Source organism: Haliotis cracherodii, unplaced genomic scaffold (genome assembly GCF_022045235.1).
Source record: "Haliotis cracherodii isolate W230 unplaced genomic scaffold, xgHalCrac1.p SCAF_10, whole genome shotgun sequence".
Classification (NCBI taxonomy): Eukaryota; Metazoa; Mollusca; class Gastropoda; order Lepetellida; family Haliotidae; genus Haliotis; species Haliotis cracherodii.
Window position 1 is genome coordinate 30801985 of NW_027266265.1, and position 21354 is coordinate 30823338.

A 21354-nucleotide genomic window follows, 5' to 3' on the forward strand; every position below is an offset into this window, starting at 1 on the left:
TATTGGAAGGATTATCATACACACTTTTACTTTTTTTATTCACATATTTGTTAACTTTAATCCACAGTTTATCATCATTTAAAATTTCGATATTCGTGAGCCTTAATGATCAAATACGATTTCTTATTAGTGTTGTTAAACAGTTCATAGACATAACAACATAATCATAAATCAACTGATATCCATGTATTAGCCTCGGAATAGTCTGCAGTTTAACGTGAAAAGAGTGTTATGAACTTGGCATTGTAGTATATATATTCGACTGAGTAAAGAGTAAAATGTAGGCCACAGTCAAGCGCAGAACGAAAGAGTCCGCGATCTATATGCCAAGATTTTGCATAGACTGACATAAGACGATCTCTGCCATGTCTGAGCCTGACGTGTTTCTGAACGCTGACTGTCAAAAGTCCACGAACGTAAAGGATGATCGAGTAAGAACCAGAGAGGTATGGTCCAGGAAGAGAGAGTACATTCTGTCACTCCTTGGGTACTCAGTTGGCCTTGGCTCACTTTGGAGATTTCCCTACCTTTGTAACAGAAATGGTGGTGGTAAGTGTGACCGACTGATTTAACTTGTTGATCAGGGGAAAAAATGTTTCCAGGTTCGTTATTCTTTTCTTTTTTAAATATTTGTGTATTCAGTTCAGTATATGATATTACAGAGTTACACATGGAGTAGCACGTCTTGTGGTATACTTTTTAGGTATAGGTTAAATACCTATACAGCAGACAGTAAGTCAGCAAGTTTAAGTTGGCTACAGGTGTACAACAATGTTTACAAATGGTGAAACGGGCAGGCTACATTTGCCATGGTTATTCACTAAGTGTGAAGCACATGAGTGGAAATTGTTTATGTTAAAACAAATATATATATATATAAAATAGAGACATATTAACAAGACAATTCATTTGGCAAATCTTTCCATTTTCTGTCAAAATGTCTTATGGTATTGTTTTTGTGTGCAATTGATTTCTCTATCCGAAATATATCAATTAAAGTCTTCAGAAACTTTTCAAGTGACAATTTGTTTGTCTTAATACTTGATACATGTATATATTTTTTGCATGCCAGTATAATGTGATTTAACAGAATGTTAGAGTTGTACCCAAGTAAAACAGAGCATTTTGTAAATGTAAATTGTTTTGAACATTTTGCATTCAGAAAACGCACGATCTGTCAAAAGTCATTATTCTACTCTGTTACCATTCTGTGAAAATAAAAATGATAATATTAAAATAAAGGTACATGCTATTTTCGTGGAATTCCCAAAGACCAATGTAAGTGAGCGAAAACCTATCATACACCGTATGTATTCTTTAACATTCTTACAATCCCAATATGCATGAAGTAAGGATTCAGTATCAGTTTCACAAAAGGAGCACAGATCATCATCGAGAATTTTTTTAAATTCTTTCTTTGTATAGATGATGCAATAAATAAATTTATATTGAAAATCAAGTAATTTTACATCTTTTGTACATTTTCTGTATCTGATAAATGATTTACCTAAGCCGAGAATGGTATCCCATTTTTCACAGACTGTTGGTAGATTTGCTGTAGTTATAGTCTTATCATAAAAATGTCTGGAGCCTTTAGGCGCTACAAGTAAGTCCATCAAAGTTGTATTTAAATGTTGATAATTCTTGTGAGTACCTCACCTCTATCACATCAGTGCCATAAATTCCTGTTTATGCTGAGAACCACACTATAATTGTCAACAGACTTCCATCACACGGCCAACATATCCATAGTTGTGAGGGAAACCCTATCCCTTGCCAGGGGCGCCACCACGCATGCGCAAGGCGGGAATCTAGTCACTTCTTTCCTGTGTGTCCAGATGACAAGGAAAATATTTTGTTGCACATCCGTACACGTGATTGAGTTCCACACTTACAAAGCACATTAGATCTTCTCAAGCTTCATAGACTACAAGCATTGAGCAGTTCTACAAGCAGAGAACAGGGGTATAAGAAGATCAGAAGTTCTAGTAAGTAATTAGTTAGAAACGTTTTGTGGGATGAGATCTTCATCTCAAGGACAGACACCCGTCTGTTCAGGCTGTGGGCAACACCAGATCCTGGTGACCCTCACCCTAGATGTCTATCGTGCAAGCAACTACACACAAAAGTCAAGGTGCAGCTACTGCGAGCCTCTGTCAAAGGGGAAATTGACAAGCTCTACAAGGCATGTATCAACAATCCTGATTACAAAGATTACTAGAGCATCAAGTAAAAACAAGTGATTAAGCCCTTGGTGGACATATTAATCACGTGGGTTACAAGCGAGTGTCGCGCGAGGGCGCCGTCTCACCTTATGAGGAGAAGAGACCCGTCGCTCATCCCACTCTCCCAAAAGTTGAGGAGCAGATGCATTTTACCGGTCAAAAAGAAAGTGCCTCTAACTTGCATCCGGCAACGTATGGTACGGTCGATCATCGAATTTGGTCAGAAACTAACGATCTTCACCCTCTGCCGCGTCCCCCCTTTTAACTTGATTGAGTTCGGAATGCAATGTCTGTAATGATGTATAAAGCGTAAAAGCGCGAGTGTCGCGCGAGGGCGCCGTCTCACCTTATGAGGAGAAGAGACCCGTCGCTCATCCCACTCTCCCAAAAGTTGAGGAGCAGATGCATTTTACCGGTCAAAAAGAAAGTGCCTCTAACTTGCATCCGGCAACGTATGGTACGGTCGATCATCGAATTTGGTCAGAAACTAACGATCTTCACCCTCTGCCGCGTCCCCCCTTTTAACTTGATTGAGTTCGGAATGCAATGTCTGTAATGATGTATAAAGCGTAAAAGCGCGAGTGTCGCGCGAGGGCGCCGTCTCACCTTATGAGGAGAAGAGACCCCGTCGCTCATCCCACTTTCCCAATAATGTTGAGGAGTAGATGCATTTTACCGGTCAAACAGAAAGCCTCTAACTTGCATCCGGCAACGTCTGGTACGGTCGATCATCGAGTTTGGACAGAAACTAACGATTTTCACCCTCTGCCGCGTTCCCCCTTTAACATAAATGAGTTCACGGAAAGAATAACAAATTCAATGTCCGTTATGATTAACACACACATGCAATCTATGACCCCGGCTTGGCCATACAGGGGTCGATCAGATTGATAAAAGCGCATGCAATCAATGTCTCAGAAAATCTCATATCTTAAAGAATCTGTCGCACAACCCCGGCTTGGCCATACAGGGGTCGATCAGATTGATAAAAGCGCATGCAATCAATGTCTCAGAAAATCTCATATCTTAAAGAATCTGTCGCACAACCCCGGCTTGGCCATACAGGGGTCGATCAGATTGATAAAAGCGCATGCAATCAATGTCTCAGGAAATCTCATATCCAAAAGAATCTGTCGCACAACCCGGGCTTGGCCAACAGGGGTCGATCACGAGATTCAAGAGACCTAAGGATCTCCCAATAAAGTTGAGAAGCAGATGTACCTCACAGGTTTTTAACTAAAGGGATTCGGAAAAATGAACCAACTCAATCTTGTAATAATTGATAAAAGCGCACGCAATCAATGGCTCAGGAATAAACTCTAAAAGAATTGATTGCACAAACCCGCATGACCAAACGGTGATTGATAAGCACGAGATTAAGTGAGATCAAAGGCTGAATATGGCAGTACTTCCTCATACAGCAGAAATTGCAAGCCTACGTTGCATTATTATGAGGACACAGGAGAACATAAAAGAGATAAATTACCTCCCTACCACGCACACCATAGGGCAGATCGTGAATCACGGACATTGCATCGCAGTATGCTCAGAAATACACACCATTCACCATAAGATAGACGAACTGACAAAGCTCGTGCTAATCAGGATAGAATTCCTATGCATGCGCCATCTCATACTGCCACGCAGTCCAGTTACACAGGCGGAGAAAGCGAGGGAGATGTTACGTCACTATCACACAGTTATAGAACACGTGATTCCCGCACGGCCAGCCGTAGATCAGACGACCGGGATTACGCTACCCTCAGCCATATGACCCAGTCTCAGCGCAGCCCGAGTAGGGGGTGCGGATCTATTGCTAATACTGTTTTTTATACAGTGGGGATTCTACTACGGAGGTTAATTATAGACCAAATAATTATGCCATTAAGATATCATTGCAGAACTCTATAAATCTAATGCCCGCCCTTTAAAACAGATTCAAAGGACAAAATACCAGATGATCATGACCTTGTTAGAACGTGACGGGTAGGAGGTACCGGTCAGTTGATTCTAGAATTCCTTACCCTTCCCTCTTCGTCATATATTGATGACGTCATCAAGAATCGAATATTCAGTAAATGCTACATTCGGCACTTAATGTTAGACTGGGTATGCCTGCCATTAATAAGAGTGATTTACACGACACAAGTTGCCCCTGCGCACAACAGCCGAGCATCGTTGAACTTTTCTACTATCTGGTTAAGAAACTAACTCTAAAATGCACGTTGACATGACCATAATCAGGGACTTAGATTATGTCAACAAACAGATGATTAATTTCAGTTCATACATTAACTGGACTGCAGCTGCAATTCTCCACGTCATACCCCGAACAATCAGAACGTAGGCCTACACTTAGACATCCCACGGAGATGACACTACAGCAGACCGGATTCATCCACAGCTCACTGGAACACATACTGAAGATGCAGGAAGATCTTCAATCAGCACAAGACGGGATATCAGCACAGTTCGCAGAGGAGGAAGCAGAAGCAGTCCCCGAAGGGAATACCACCGGAAATGCCTTCAGACCCTACCGACATCGCTTGCCCAATGGACAACGATTAAGAACTACAGAAGATCAAAGATACGACCACATCGAATCCAGTCGAACTAGCCGGTCTCACAGACATCGACCCAAGATTACCCAAGTTCAGCAAGGGGCTATCAGCATCTTAAAGGAGTCAGAGACCACTCACGGGTTCTACTCCCCAGTATTCCAGGTACCTACGCTTTGCAGTCAACGGTCAGAGATACCAGTTCAGGGTACTACCATTCGGCATATCCTTAGCCCCATGGTTATTCACCAGGATCACCAATCCAATCATCGGTTTGCGCCCATATAAGCTCATAAGGCTTCTCGGATATATGGACGATTTCCTATTGGCCGATCAGGACAATCGCAATTAGTCTAAACACAGTGCGCCTCACTACTAACACTCTTAGGTTTCCTGGTTCACCCTCTAAAACAGAGCTAGTACCCACACAGGCATCACCTACAATAGGTGCAAGATTCTACTCAACAAGGGCATAGCAGCACCCCGAGAGGACAGATATGCAAGAGTAGAGCACATGATAACAAGCCCACTCGATCAGGCCGTCAAGTCGAGACGCTGGTGGATGTCTCGCCTATGCCCGCTCACATCTATCCAAGATTTAACCTACAGAGGCACAAGGTCTCAGCCTTTACTGAAGGAGGTTACATGTTTATATGCTTTGGTAGACTCAGTTAGTTGCAAGATCGAAGCAAGACACATACCGTGCAAGCTATATCTCCTAGCAGATTACCTATCCTGGAAGAACAAGATAGTACCCACAGAATGGTCACTACATCCCGAGGTGGTTAAGTGGATAACCCAGCTATGAGACACTCCAAACCTAGATCTATTTGCCACATGTCTCAACAACAAACTACCAGTCTACGTCAGCCTGGTACCAGACCCATGCCCGAGCACTCCAAGTCGATGCGCTCGCCATGGAATGGGAGGGAATGTTTGCATACACTTTTCCCTCATGGGCTCTCGTAGACAGAGTACTGAAGAAAATAGAGGAAACAGACTGTGTCATAATCCTCATAGCCCCGGCATGGCCGAAAAGGGCTTGGTTTCCGAGACTGGTAGAAGTACCTCTGAAACTCCCAGTATGTCACGGCCGCTTCGACAACCTCCATCTTCACGTTTAGAAGTTATCTCGAATAAGATGCAAGCCACCGGTTACTCTAAATCAGCTGCACGAGGAGTGGCAAGCTCATGGAGACCAGCATCGTCTGCCCTATACAATAACAGATGGGTCAGGTTTGTCGAGTGGAGAATGAAAAAAAAAAGCAAATAACAGGAAATAACGATACCTATAGTGGCTGAATTCTTACTCTATCTAACAAACAAGAAATTACGACATCAGTATTATAACACGTTAGTCTATATATACGTAACCACCCAGTACTGAATCGACTCATAAAGTCCTTTGCCCTGGAAAAGACATTAAAGTACCACGTACTTCCCAAATGAGATCTAATTATAGTATTGTCAGCATTGATGAAAACACCATATGAACCCATGAGTAGTGCGACATTACTATTATCCCCAGGGAAACTGTTGTTTTTTTCTACTAGCCATGGCTACGGCGGCTCGTGTCAGAATTACACGCTATTGACACCCCCACTGTAACTCATACCCAAGAATGAAATCAGAGTCGTTTAGATCGCTCCCAGAATTTATTGCCAAAAACCAGTCGTCAACCTTCGGCACACTCGGACAGGCAATATACAATACCAGCCTTAAGGAAAAGTGTGGACTTCCCGGATAGATTGATCTGTCCCATAAGAGCCTTGAGATACTTCATTACAGCAACTCAACCCCACAGAAAGCAGAGAAAATGCCTCTTTATCTCTTGCAAGCCCTCGTCAGAAAAGGACATCAGAGATGGCAAATCAGTTATCATAGATAGCTATAAACTGGCACAAATCTCCACGCCGAGTTTGGGAAACTGCACGCCTCACGAGATCAGAGCCCTTACAACAAGTCTGGCCACATGGAATACAGTATCCATTGAACAAGTTGTAGCCAGCTGCCAGTGGTAGTCCCACAACACTTTTCCAACTTTTACTTACGAGACATACAGACCGATCTAAAGACTATACACTCTGGGGCCCTTGGGGCTGACCCAGGTGATAGTCGCCAAGTTACCTTGTTCCCCTTCCTCTTCCGGGAAGGGAAAAAGGGTGGAGGGGTGAAGATTTCAGAAGTACCTCATGAACTCAGGGTAAGTTGTCTTTGTCACTGGACTGCGCTACTGAGTTAGTAAAGCAGGGCAAATAGCAACACTGAAATCAGAGATCGAAGGATTAAGTGATATACGGTAATCTACATGATAGGAAACATCAATGTACTACCACCGGAAGTGACGTCATAGGAGTCATCACACCGGACTAACGTCAAGATACGTTAAATATCACTATCCAGAAGGGCATAACGGTAAACCACGTCATAGTGATACGAGAATATAGTAGACATATACCACAAGAGGCATGGTATGACACCGGAAGTGACGTCACAGATGACTTCATCACCGGAAGTGACATATACCACAAGAGGCATGGTATGACACAGGAAGTGACGTCATACTATGTCTAAGTATCACAAGGGAATATACATATACCCCTCATATGACGTTTTGAAAATTCTATACGTCTAAGTCTTGGAAGTAGACTATTAGACACATCCGTTTTAGATCCCCTTTTGGCATATAATCCTTGGTTTTACCACTCCACTAGCTAAATATCTAAGGGATGCTTGATACCAGAACCCGCCGGTCTCTCTGATGTATACTGGCACTGATGTGATAGAGGTGAGGTATTCACAAGAATTATCAAACAATAGTTATCATTGTGAATAATTCAAAGAATACCACCTCTATCACATCAGGAATTAATCCTTCCCACCTCCCCAACTATCTGCATCTAGTTGATGAGAGTAATGGGTTGAAAGAAGTGACTATATTCCCGCCTTGCGCATGCGTGGTGGCGCCCCTGGCAAGGGATAGGGTTTCCCTCACAAGTATGGATATGTTGGCAGTTTGGTGGACGTCTGTTGAAAATTTCTAAAAAATTTATAGTGTGGTTCTCAGCATAAACAGGAATTTATGGCACTGATGTGATAGAGGTGGTATTCTTAGAATTATTCACAATGATAACTATTGTTTGATTATATAAGATAATGTGATTTTTTCTAATAGTATCTTTCCAGGATTTTGGTATGTTAAATAGAACTTGGTAATAGTAAATAATTGTGCCTTTAATTTGGTAATTTGGTTCAATAACGGGCAGTATATCATATTCAATACAGAGATCTTTAATAGTGTAAATTTCCTTTAAAAACCAATTTCTTATAATGAAATCGGTTTTTTTAAACTGATGGTTACACCGAAGAGGTTCTGATAGTACTTCTTCAATGTTTGTGGAGTTAGTTTGGTGTCTTCTATACAGTGTTTCCCAAGCAGACAAAACATCTCTCCAGTAAGGGTCAGCTAAGTGCATACAGTTTTCAATATTGGCCCCGAGTAGGAATGTGTTTTTGAGTGGAAATATGCTAGGGTTATTACAGTTTTTGTTTTGGAGATGTTTTTTTGAGAACTTACGGTTTTAGAGAAATTATAAAAGACTTTACCTCTATCATTCTCAGTCCGCCTTCAACATATTTTCTAATTAAAGATGTTAGTTTTATTTTGTCCCTTTTGTCATTTCATATGAATCCGTACAATATTTTGTTAAGTTCATCAATAAATTCACTTGGAGGGTTTGAAAGAGAACAAAACATATGTACTAAGGTTGATAGGGCCAAGGTTTTGACAACAGTAATTTTACCTATCAATGTTAAATTTCTTTTCCCCCAATTCCCTTAAATTTGGTTAATAATTTCAATTCTCCTCTTTGTATTGATTACCCACAGATTATTTATGTTCGAGTTAAGCTTTATTCCCAATATTTCAAAGTCCCCAATGTGCCAGTCTAGTTTCAGATCATGACATAATTTGTTGTCACTGCCTGTGATTGAGCCTGTTTTACATGCGTTTCCTTTTTTTAATTCTAACCCAAGTGATAACACGTTTATTTCGGATCATATTCATATATCTTGTGTGCATATGTGCATGAAGACGTTTTTGACAACCACAAATGACTTCACTCTGTTTATTTTGTATAATTAATGCTAATACATCTGAAGAAATCACTCTGTGTGTGTGAGCGAGAAAGAGTGAGAGAGAAAGAGAAAAAATATTAATATTTACTCAGGATAAAAGATGATGAACTCACAGTAATAATTCCAAAAATATGTTAAGAAACGATTCACTTTTGTCGTAATGTGATCGGGTTCAGTATTCTTTCATATGATGCTCATCCTTTTCACAAAACAGCGTTATCTTTGATATCACACAATCCCCAGACCACATTTTTGGTATTTTGACTCACGGGTTAACGAGTTTATGTTGGCCCATAACAGAACATTAAATGCAACTGTGAGGTATTTTGCAAATATTAATATTGATTGTTTCAGGCTAATAGGATGAACATAGAGTAATAATACCAAACTATTTTAAACAAACTCTTTCCACAAAACTGCGGTGTCGTTTATATCACACAATCCCCTGAAAACGTATTTTTACCCATTTGTTAAAAAGTTTATGTTTGACCATAACTGTACATGAAATGCATACGTGATGTATTTTGCCAAAGCAATATTAATATTTTCTCGAGCGGAGAGGTGGTGAGATGAGGTGCAATGGGATTAAACGTTGCGTTCAAGATTATTGCACTTACATTGCGACGTACATCACTCTGTGTGTGTGCGTGCGTGCGTGCGTGCGTGCGTGCGTGAGTGCGTGCGTGCGTGCGTGCGTGCCTGCGTGCGTGTGTGCGCTTATACTAGTCCGGACTAATTTTATACCTTGAAATCCATATCACCCTTGAGGGATGCGCTAATCTTTTCAGTGCAACCACATGGTGGGGTTTCAGGGATGCTTGACGTAGCCTTATTGTACATCTCAGTGTCCATGTTGAGAGCATAAGTATTGTGAACTGAATATTTACATGTGAGATACAGTGAAACCTCGTTAATCCGAAAGGCTTTGTTCCCAGAAGACAGGGTTTTCTGGGAAAGCGAGGTTAATATGTGTTACTTTGAGACAAATGTCACTGTGTGACTATACAGTTTGTGTACACAACAAAACGCTTGCGAAGATGGGCGAGGATAACTCTCCGTATGTTTTCTCCACATCAAACCCCTGCACACTGTACACCTCATATGGAGGAAACAGACATTTGACCATGAGGTTTTGGAAGAACACAAAAGAAAAAAATTGAATTTGACACATTTCAATACTGAAAAATAGAAACTGTTGGAATTGCCCTTCCACGTAAGTTGCCACAATATGTCAGTTTCTGGTCTCAACATTAATGTGAAACCCATAAAAATGCGTAAAAGTGTTGATCATTACAGAATTATAATAATCTATGACTACATAGATTACTTTATACATACAACGAAAGCATACTGTACGGTAATGTTCTTAGGTAATAGATTCATTTTATCATACTGTGAGAGGAGTCTTTTTCAAAGAATAGTCTTCCAATCACAATATGATATGTACTGTCTGTAGGGGATAAAGCGTCTGCCTGGTAAGCGGAAGTTTGGTGGTTCAATACAAAACCGTGTTAAAATCAAAAGACGTTAAAAGCTGGTACTTTTTGTTACCCTGCCTGGCGCTCGGCATTAAAGAGATAAAACAAGGACTTGTAGGCTCATTCTCAGTATACTGTGTCTGAGTTGGCTATCCATGTTACACTGCGACATGATATCTCAGCGGGCTAACATTATAAAACCGGCATTAGTCCGGACTAATACAAGCCTACATGCAGATCGACACACGCAAGCACGCACACAACCACACACTCACATAGGTCGCTATATAAGTGCAGTTATCTTGAACTCGACGTTAAACCCCGTTTCACCTTAACTAATGGCCACTTCACAATATCATAAATAAAACCTTGATCACATTTACTTTCCCCGCTATGGCATTGTGCTATGAATGTTGACAACTCATCACTTTCATACCTCGCGCTGGAAACTCTTAACAAATGTAGTTCTGATTTAAGTACAATGCATATTATGTCTCCAAAGCCCAATACATGTATTATCATTAAAAAACAGTTTCTCTTTCTATTTCCAAGGTGCGTTTCTTATTCCCTACTTTGCTGGGATTTTCACGTGTGCTGTTCCACTCTTTTTCCTCGAGGTTTCCATTGGCCAGTTCTCAAGCAGGAGTGCATCACATGTTTGGGCCATTTGCCCTTTGTTAAAAGGTCAGTCAAACACCTTTCTGCAGGAGCCATACAATTAGTAAATGCCTTCGGACACGGATGGCCCAGTCGTCCCAGGCGCGCCGTACACAGTTACGTCCCTGAGGCGTACCAGAATAGCTGATTCACACCGATTGTGATTCTTGGTTTGAAATCACCATGACAGCAGCTTGAATCTAAATGAAGTTATTATGGTACATAATAACATGGTATCGGGCATATTAATGGATCATGTAATTAAACAAAATAAGGCGGTGTGTTTAGTTTCAGCACTGTATCAGATTTTGCCGCCCCCTCCCCCTCTTCATTTTATGTAACATTTTGTTCATAACTATATATATTTATACACATGACCAGTTTATAAAAAAATAATTATGTTATGTTGGCTGTGTCATTTGTGCATGACCGCGACCTTAACCTCACCATGTTCTAATCTCAAATTGTTGATGTTTCTTCAGACAACATTTGTTGTTAGACCTGTTTAACAAGGTATTATCGATTACAAATTATGACACAGTGCAGTGCAGACCTGTCCATTATCATTTTTATCTTAACTAGAAAATAATACATAATTATTTTATCTGTCATGAATATGATTTTGAGTGATACACGCCGTGTTGATAAGGTATTTAGTAAGACAACATATGTATATGAATCTTACAGTCAGCACTGATTTCCAACTCTCGATGTATATCTGTAATCGAGACTGAGACTGTTGATTTCAAGAACTTGTCTCAAAAACACGCAGCGATATAATTGAAAAACTGCTCAAACCAGCGTTAAGCCAACTCATTCACTCTCACTCACTCACTCTTTTTTCAGGAATTGGTATCTCCCAGGTTGCAGCTTCTTTTATTGGATCCCTGCCATATAATGTCATCATTGCCTGGTCCATATACTACTTATACCGGTCTTTCTGGTCAGTGTTGCCATGGACAACGTGTGACAACTGGTGGAACACGCCCCTCTGCGTCACTAAGCTTAGCAACAGTTCATCAATCACTGATGCCTACTTAAATAACAGCACGGAGGATCATCAGCTGCTCAACTCTGCATGGCGGAAGCCAAATGTAACGTTGACGGCGTCAGAGGAGTTTTGGCAGTAAGATAAGGGGTTTTAGTGAGATTATATGTATGTTTACAAATATCTGAGCCAGATCTGTTCCATCTGACTGGCACTACTAGACATTTAAAGTCGTATATTATTCAATATTTCTTAAGATCATTAATAAATTCCGAGCCATGTACATCCCCATCCCAAACCTTATTTCCATTCACAGCCCAACATTCCTAGCATATGGTTATCTCTCCCTCTTGGAACAATGTAGGGCGTCCCTCCCTTAGGCGCAAAAGTAATTCACTCTGAACAGATCATCCGGAGTCCTCCTCTCGGTTTAGAATTGGTACTCAACAACCCTTGCGCGTGGTAATAGTCGAATAACGGGATATGGTTGTGAAGTCTCGAAGATTTGGTTGATGTATGCCATCGTATCCCAATTGCGTAGATCAATGCTCATGGCTTCAATGAATAGAAAACAGATGGCATGACTGAATAATTACAATTTAATCAAGTAGCTCTTGCGATATATCCAATGACGCAATGATCTGTCTTGATAAAGTAATACTGATTTGACAACACAACGCAGGTACAACACACTGAGAGTGTCAAGCGGTATTGACAATTTCGGAACAGTTCAGGTTCATCTCCTCCTCTGCATCCTTGTCTCTTGGGTCATTGTGTTTCTTTGTCTGATGAAAGGTGTAAAGTCTGTTGGAAAGGTAGGACACCAATATCATACGCTTCAGACCAAACAATTCTATTCTAGTATACCTTTAAGAAAAGAAAAGACAAGGGTGTTCATAAGATGAGACAGAAAATACTGTCTGTCATCTTTCTATTTTGTGAACAGTTGTAAATTATCAGTTATGTCCTGTTTATGGTTGGTCGACCAATGTTCATTCAACCGGTTAACCCTGTGATAACCAGGGTCAAATAAGAGCACCAATAAATCAAGCTTGTCAAGTGGTCAAGCTCTGTGACTGTGTTGCTTTTGTGTCATCATAACCCTACGATGCTAGACATTGATCATGTTTTCAACCACGATGTGCCTGGCCCGTTTCGATTATTTACAGGCGGTGATATTGATCAAATTTCTATAAAAACAGGTTGTGTACGTGACTGCCCTGCTTCCCTACGTTCTCCTGGGGGTGCTTCTGGTCAGATCGTGTATGATGCCGGGGGCTGGCGAGGGTATACTGTATTTCCTACGTCCAGACTTCTCTCGCCTCGGCAATGTACAGGTTAGATGCTCAAGTATAATAAATAACAGAAGTTTCAGTGTAAATTGATTATCAGAAACATCCCCTCACCCGTACCGGATATATGAATATCAACTGTTATGCTCATGTTACAAAAGAACATTAACATATTTTCTTTTTTTTTACTTCATCAAAAGGTTTGGCTCGAGGCTTTGCTACAAGGGTTTTATTCTATGAGTACAACATTCGGAGGCCTCATCACCATGAGCAGCTACAACAACTTCCACAACAACTGCTTCAGGTTGACATGTCTTCCACAGGAGGACTATATAAGATACATAAGAAATTAGACATAAAGAAAATGCATGTATTGTGTCGATATTATAAAATTCCCTTGAATGATAAGGGAACGATCATGATTAAATTTGAATCCGAAACATTATACGATTCTCAACTGATCATTTGCCAGGTATGTCAACAAATAATGCGTCTCATAGTAATTATCATCTGAAGAAATCAAAATATGTTATTCTAACGGATCTAACGCGTTGAATATGTTACAGATGTATAGGGTGTTTACTTCTTCGATTTTCAAAGTTTTCATCGCACATTACGTTTATTGATAGGCCAAGCGTGAGCATATGACTGTTGTAGCTTTTCCAGATATGAACTGCAATAATGATTTTATTTCAGAGACGTAGTGTTAATTACTGTGATCGGTGAAGCCAGCAGTATTTTCTGTGGTCTTGTGGTCTTCTCTACACTGGGCTTCATGGCGCAACAGGCTCAGATACCTATATCAGAAGTTGTGTCATCTGGTAAACAATCATTGATATTATATTGATGTTACTTCGACGATGCCGATAACTGCTCATGATACTGATCACTGGATTATCTGGTTCAGGTTTGATTTTTTTTTACAGGCCGCCGTCCCGTTGCATTGGGATTGATAGGGACCGCGTTTGGCTCCAACACTTTACATTTTTATGAAAGGTTATGAGTGGCGGCTGTTACCGGATGAACAATACATGCGCATCCTTTTCACGAGCACCTTTATACAAGTGTCGTTACCATTGTGCCTTTCATGCCCTACAGAATCTGTTTCGTCAGATAATCGAGATAGATATTCTCTGACATTGACGTTTTGAATTTTGTAGGGTAGGTACATACGCGGTATAACTTAAGCTGTCTATTAGGTTAATATAAGACGTCAACGCAAGAGAATTAATCATTCTCGATTATCCGACGAAACAGATTCCATTGGTTACCAAAGGCAAAACAGTGATTAACAATACCAACAACACTTCATACTACCTTGTATCGTTCTCTGCTATTTGGACAGAAGGATTTTTTTCTGTGGAATCATCGCACTTTATACAGATTGTGTTCTGTTGGCTGAGCCGATACTCATGCTTGTTGATCGCAATCTCAACATTGCCAATCCGCCCCTGATGTTTTATCATTACGCAACGTAAATTTCAGGCCTCTAAATATGGATGGAGCGTAGCTTAGTAGCAAAAGCGTTGGTTCGTCACACCGAAGACCCAGTTCGATTCATAATGTGTGTAATATTCCATCCACTTTGTCAGTAATTACTTTTACTAGGTTCTGGGCTAGGGTTCATCATATATCCAGAAGCAATTTCCCAACTACCGGTGTCTCAGCTGTGGGCAGTGCTGTTCTTCATCATGCTGTTAACAATGGGAATAGATTCTGAGGTAAATATATACTTTAGATTACAATACACAAGCGTGTGCGTAGACCAGTAGTTGTTAACTTGAAATATATTTTATCAGTAGAACTTGCTTAACAAACTGTTGGTTTTGATCATGAATATTTCAAAAGTTAATAGAGGCATCATCATAAAGATTTGATTTTACAGGGACTTTTCTGAGATACGTGTATTTTCAGCATCTGAATGGTTAAACCTTCTTCGTAGGAATGGGTGCGGTAAAGAAAGTGTCTTCATTATGTCGTTTCGCGCAGCACATGAGATCCATACAGTAAATCAGAATATTGCAACCAACTTGAGACCATGAGAATGTTAATTTGAAAATCAAACATATCACGTCTCACTTCCTAGATACACAAACATGATATCGTCAGCAGTCAGAACGGATGTCTTTGTGGTTACATTGTATCTCATTTGTAATGAAATAATCATAGGCAAAAGTAGTTGTGGTCACATTCTTGTATGACATATCTAGATCTGGAGTTTTAACTAACATATAGCTCTTACACTAGTATATATTTTCCTTTGAGATGCAAAGTGTTGTGCCGATATTTGGGCTTCCTTAAGATTGTTTCCAAAGTGTTCAAAAACCACTTTGGTGCTCTTTGCACAAGATATATGTGTGATGAAATGTGACAGTAAAAGAAAATAAATGTGAGGTGCGGCTTTCTAATTTACCTCAATATGCATTAAAACGGTATACGTACCATGTTGTGTTGGTCTGTTTTAACAAAAGTGGTGTGTGCAAAGCCAGTAGATGACGCAATTTGCAAAGCAATCCTGTTCACATCATATTAATATTAGAAGTCATTGTAAATAGTGACAGCATGTAATTTGGTATTTTCTTACAGTTTGGTCCCTTGGAAACGGTTATAGCGGGCATAATAGAAGCGTGCCCAAAATACCTTCAACATCGGAGAATATATGTCACTGCTGGGGTGTGCCTATTCAGCTTTGGAGTTTCCATTCCCTATGCAACCGAAGTGAGGCACTTTGTATGCAGATACCACACATCATAAGTTCGAAACCTCACGTGGAAGGTATTCCGCCATGGTGAAATCTTGGGTCAATCCACAAAACCTTGCGCCAACAGAGCAAATCGTTTCGCTGTGACAAGTCCCGTAAAATAAGCAGGGGTCTGTGACCTTTGGAGATATTTCACAACATTTAACCATTACTTTTATGTCAGGCTTAGAACTTATAAGTCAGCCATCGTCTATAACTGTAACACTTCCTACAGGTTATTGCTTTGTCACCATTTATAATAAATTAAACATGATAAATTCAAAAATAGATCCGCATCATATCAGTGATATGTTTAGGGATGCATAGGTTATTCCTTTTCCCAAAATTTGCTATAATACAAGAGGTTATATTACCATGTACGTGTTGTTTGATCTATTTATAAGTTTTGATGCAAATGTTCTAACAACAAAAGTGCTGTTTTCCATATCTGTATGTGTTTTGCAGTTGACTTAATCGTTTCTATTCTATTTCCAGACTATTTTCTGATACTACTTTATTCATATGTGTGTGTTGTATCATCCACAAGTCATCCCCGTTGTACATTCCGATGCATTCTTATATTCTTCTTGTCTTGAAATGATTTTTGATTGGGCATGAGTTTTAACTTCCTTCAAAGATACTGATCTCATTTCAGGTCATTTGCAAGTATTGATGTAGTTTTAAAAGTTATGACTTTTAATGAATGTACTTACAATTTATATATTCTTATTACAGGGTGGCGTCTACCTCTTTCAGCTATTAGATTGGTATGCATCCTCGTTCAACACACTGCTCATCGGTTGTCTGGAGTGTGTCGCCATTAATTGGTTCTATGGTAAGTCAGGCTTGAGGGTCCGATTTACCAAATATAGCAAATACTGAACACACATACAATGTAAAAATTAAACGGGACTGTCTTGTGTACTGCAATTTGATTGGTTGACAAACGTTGTTAAATGGAATTGGATCCTGGATAGTTTTTCGGTTGCAAATGAAATTTCCGGGAATCATATACTCCATACCACCGGCTAATCTCCTTAGTATACTACAGTGTATTTGCTTACATGTGTATGTCATCAGAACAAATTCCAGACTTTTTTGTGTTATTATGGGTCATACTAATCTGGAAACTGAAAGTACGTACATTCAGGAAGTATTGTTTATGGCAAATGACAGATAGATACATTCTACATTTTCCTATTAATCCCTCTGATTCCAGTTTTACTATGTAATTGGTAATTGGTGTCCCATAGGTTCTGACAGATTTAGCAACGATGTTGAAATGATGACCGGAAGACGTTTCCCGATGGTACTGAAAGTCTTGTCTTCCTACCTCACCCCTGTCATTCTGTTTGTAAGTTCAACTTCGACACGCCACTTTGAAGTGGTGCTTTAATTTCTTCCAATAATGCTAACTATCGAACGTCTTTCTTGAGTGTACGGCTCAAAGTTGTCATGTTTCTGGCACTGACCTGCATCTTTTCATTATTTTATCTTATAGTAGCTCAGTACAGGCTAATGTTAGTACTTATGATATTCGGTACCTGTGAAAGTAATGAAATAGACAGACAGACAATTTTATTCAGTATTATGGCCATATGGCCTAAAGTACAATTGATACTAACTCATAATATGATGTCACGTGCATATACAGAAATTACATCTTCTTGAATCTGATAGAAAAAAAACATGCTACTGAAAAGATAACATGTTAATTTTGTGAGCTGATAATATTGATTATCAACATTTCAGATTTATATTCATTATTCAAGAAGGGGAGATATGTAGATCTTAACTTGGAATACTTGTTACACTTAAATTGGAATTCATCTTCAACTTCACCTCTGTCACAATTGCTACAAACACTGTTAACAGCATCAGTATCTTTCGATTTACGACACGTATCTACATTAAAAATGTGTAATGACATTCTAAATTTATGAAACGATCTTATTAATGACCTGCCTGATAAGACAGAAAAATACATTTCCTGTTGAAGATGTGTCTTTAGTTTATTATAATTGCTAAGATAATGCGAAGATGAAACAGTTTCGTACCAGTTTTGTGCAAATATATCTTTCACTCGCTGCTTAGATATTCCGATAAATACTTAGATGTTCCAATATTCTTTGCAATCCACACAAAAGAAAAACCACATGTCAATAATAGATTTCTTATTTCAGACACCCAGTTTTGTTTACATTTATCATACAACTGCTGTAACCATATATAACATTGAAGAGGATGTCTACATTCTTCCATTATTAGTAACCTTATCCAGTATTTAAGTACACTTACTTGGCTATGCACAAGCATATTGCAGCGTTCAGTTTCACCAAGAATTGCTTTATTTGAGGCATATTTACCAATACCAAAAAACGTTTGAAGTATGAGGTATGTACTTCTTCGATGGCAGCATAATATTTTGTTCCCCATATTTCCGAACCATATAGTAATGTTGGTGCAATTCTACAATCAAAAATATTGCATGCTGTTCAGCTGAATAGCAAGTTGTTTACATGCAACTGACCACATTAATTTAGAAGAAAACATGATACCCAAATATTTATAGTAAGTTTCAACCTTAACAGAAGCATTTCCATAAGTCCGCCATTTCTAAAGACCATTATGTTTGTTTTATTCAAATTTACCTCCAGTCCCCATTTCAAACAAAATGATTGTATTATTGTATTCGTAAACCGCTCAATGCAAATGAAAACATTACAATATCATCAGCAAACAATAGCATCATAATATCAACAATATCTTCATGGACCAATTTACCAAAATTCAATATTTTAAGTGTAGAATCAGTGTTAGTTTCATTAGTGTCATTGAGGCAACGACCACCATCCTATTTGCCATACAATAAGCTGATGTAGACGTTGTTGATGGTGACCCAGCAGCAGGTACAGACGGCGATGATGTCTCAGTAGGATTAGGTGATGATCTATTCTAGTTCCTGTGCTGTCCAACTTGTCTGATTTGTGTGTCGTCGTCTCCCAGAACAAAAACCGAACCATCAACTACCAGTTTATCGTAGCTCAAATAAGCAACTTTGTTCTCTTGTCTGGCTCTCATCATAAAGGTAAACAACTTTGATCGACCCCCCTCACTCACTGGGTGAAGTCTTTTTGTAGTCTGATTGATTGTTGGCCAGGATATTGATGTTCCACTGGGTGTTGTGGTCGGTGTGGGTTTGGGTGTGGTCGGAGATGGCTGATTTTGAGTCATTTTTTTTGTACTGAGGTCTTGTGTTCTTTTATTCTAATGGGTAGGGGCCTGGATGTTTCCCCTACATAGGAGTCGCCACAGTCACATTGTATGTGATATACGGCACCAGCTGGGTCTTGTTTCTTTGATGTAGGGGGCCTGCCGTTGGCACTGAGGATGTTCTGGATTGTCCTGCCTCTCTGGATTACTGTATCAATGTTGGCGTGGTGTTTGAGCAGTCTGCGGATCTGGTGGATGGCTGTTCCTATGTAGGGAAGACTGATGACAAACGGGGCTGTCTGTTGTCGTGGATGCCGCTCTCTGGGGCTGAGGATGCTGTTGATTGTTTGTTCAACTAGGCTGGTAGGATAATTGTTGAAGTTAGTGAAGACATGGCGGAGGTGGTTGAGTTCAGTTTAATATCTTGAAATCACATTTTTACTCTCCGTTGAAAATGCTGTGTCAACATCATTCAAATGTCACGTGACTATCACTACAAGTACTAGTATCAGAAATACAGCCTCACGAATCGATATTGCTCGGATATTGAGGATCATGTGAGTCTTAATTTCGGGATATATCGAACCAGGCCCTCTGTTAACATGAATTTCTATCCCAAACATGTAGCATACAGTCAACATGTACAGAGAGCACTCGTTTAACAGCATGGGCGGCCATGTCACCTGGGGTTCACCTTTCACTGTGCAGAGTTGCATACCTTTGGAGTACCAGAAACATTTTATCGTGGGTTCAAAACTCGGTTCGCCCTTATGTTTCTTTGTTTGTCAGCGCCATATCCGAACTGGTGGTCTCACCCAATTAGTTAATGTCACAGACATGCCTCATTTCGGGCTTTCATCTTACATCAAGCTGACACTTTGATATAACTGACAATTAGCGTTAAACCCAACTCACTGACTCACCTGTCACAGCTCTAATATTGCTCCCTCACAGGCGTCCCTGATATTTTCCCTGTTTCTCTATGACCCTCCAAGCTATGGCGAGTACATCTACCCTGAATACGCAAAGGTGATTGGAATCTTAATGGCAATAGTGATGTCATTGCCAATACCTGTCATGTTGGTATACCAGTTTATCAAGAAGAAAGGAACATTTCTTGAGGTAAGTTTACACATCTAACGAGCCATGATATACGATATATGAATAAACACATACGTCACATTTATATTGAAAAGGGTCGTAAGAGGGCATTTCCATTGTAGATTGTTCAGGGTTGCAACAATCTGGGCCCTAGTGAAGTGTTTTAGCGTTTTTTGATAGAAATGTGGGGAACATTTCCACATTTATTATATTTGTGATGAAAATGATGTCCGATACGATTCACTACCTGGACATGATTCTGTGTTTGTTCAGCTGAACACTTGACTTGTGTGACGGGTGCCACTGGTGGGACAGGATACGCTCAGATATCATCACTAGTATCATCACTCTTCGTTACTGATTCATAAACACATTCTTATGGTATAGTCGGAAATTGACATTTGATATGATTATGGAAAGGATCTGTCGCTTCTATTTATGAAAATGTGTCCTCAGACTGTTTGGATTAATTTATATACCTCTGAAAATGAGTTTCATGCATTTAACAGCGTCTCCGCCTCGCAAGCTCTCCGGCCACTGACTGGGGTCCTTCGCGGCCTGAAGACAAAGAACGGTATCTTGAGGAGATGCACCAGCAACGAGAAAGTCTTATTATGCGACTATTACACTCGAAAAACAAACAACCTGCATGACGCACAAGACAACAAAAGAAAACAAATTAACTTATGACAATTCAAGTCATCTGAAAATTTTAATGGTCACAATATAAATGTAAATGTTAGCTTCCACTGTGACGTTTCAGCCACACCAGAGGCATGATTGTGTGCTTGGAAACCACCGACTGACCAATCATGATCCTGTAACCAAATGACTGCAGAAATAATATTGTCACGTTACAGGGAAACGTTACATTAGTTAAATGTGTTGACTGGACGATGGCCCTGCATGATTGTGAAACAAAGCATCCTAATCCAAACAATCAACACAGTGATCAGTTGTTTATT

At 39.8% G+C, this 21354-nt stretch overlaps 1 protein-coding gene across 1 annotated transcript; it reads left to right on the forward strand.

Moving 5' to 3' along the window:
• Positions 1-365: 365 nt before the first annotated feature.
• Positions 366-21042, forward strand: LOC139448955 (sodium- and chloride-dependent glycine transporter 2-like). The gene is made up of 13 exons (XM_071230463.1): positions 366-549; positions 10951-11082; positions 11902-12181; positions 12726-12858; positions 13246-13380; positions 13536-13639; positions 14032-14156; positions 14944-15056; positions 15922-16053; positions 16811-16910; positions 17329-17429; positions 20243-20410; positions 20899-21042. The coding sequence occupies exons 1-13, from the start codon at positions 366-368 to the stop codon at positions 21040-21042; spliced, it is 1851 nt and encodes a 616-aa protein (XP_071086564.1).
• The last annotated feature ends 312 nt before the right edge of the window (positions 21043-21354 follow it).

Excerpts from the sequence above, each read along its gene's own strand:
- LOC139448955 (XM_071230463.1), top strand. The coding sequence starts at position 366 with ATGTCTGAGCCTGACGTGTTTCTGAACGCTGACTGTCAAAAGTCCACG. Across the intron at positions 13,381-13,535 it reads CTCGCCTCGGCAATGTACAG|GTTTGGCTCGAGGCTTTGCT; the intron begins GTTAGATGCTCA and ends CTTCATCAAAAG. Across the intron at positions 16,054-16,810 it reads CCATTCCCTATGCAACCGAA|GGTGGCGTCTACCTCTTTCA; the intron begins GTGAGGCACTTT and ends TTCTTATTACAG.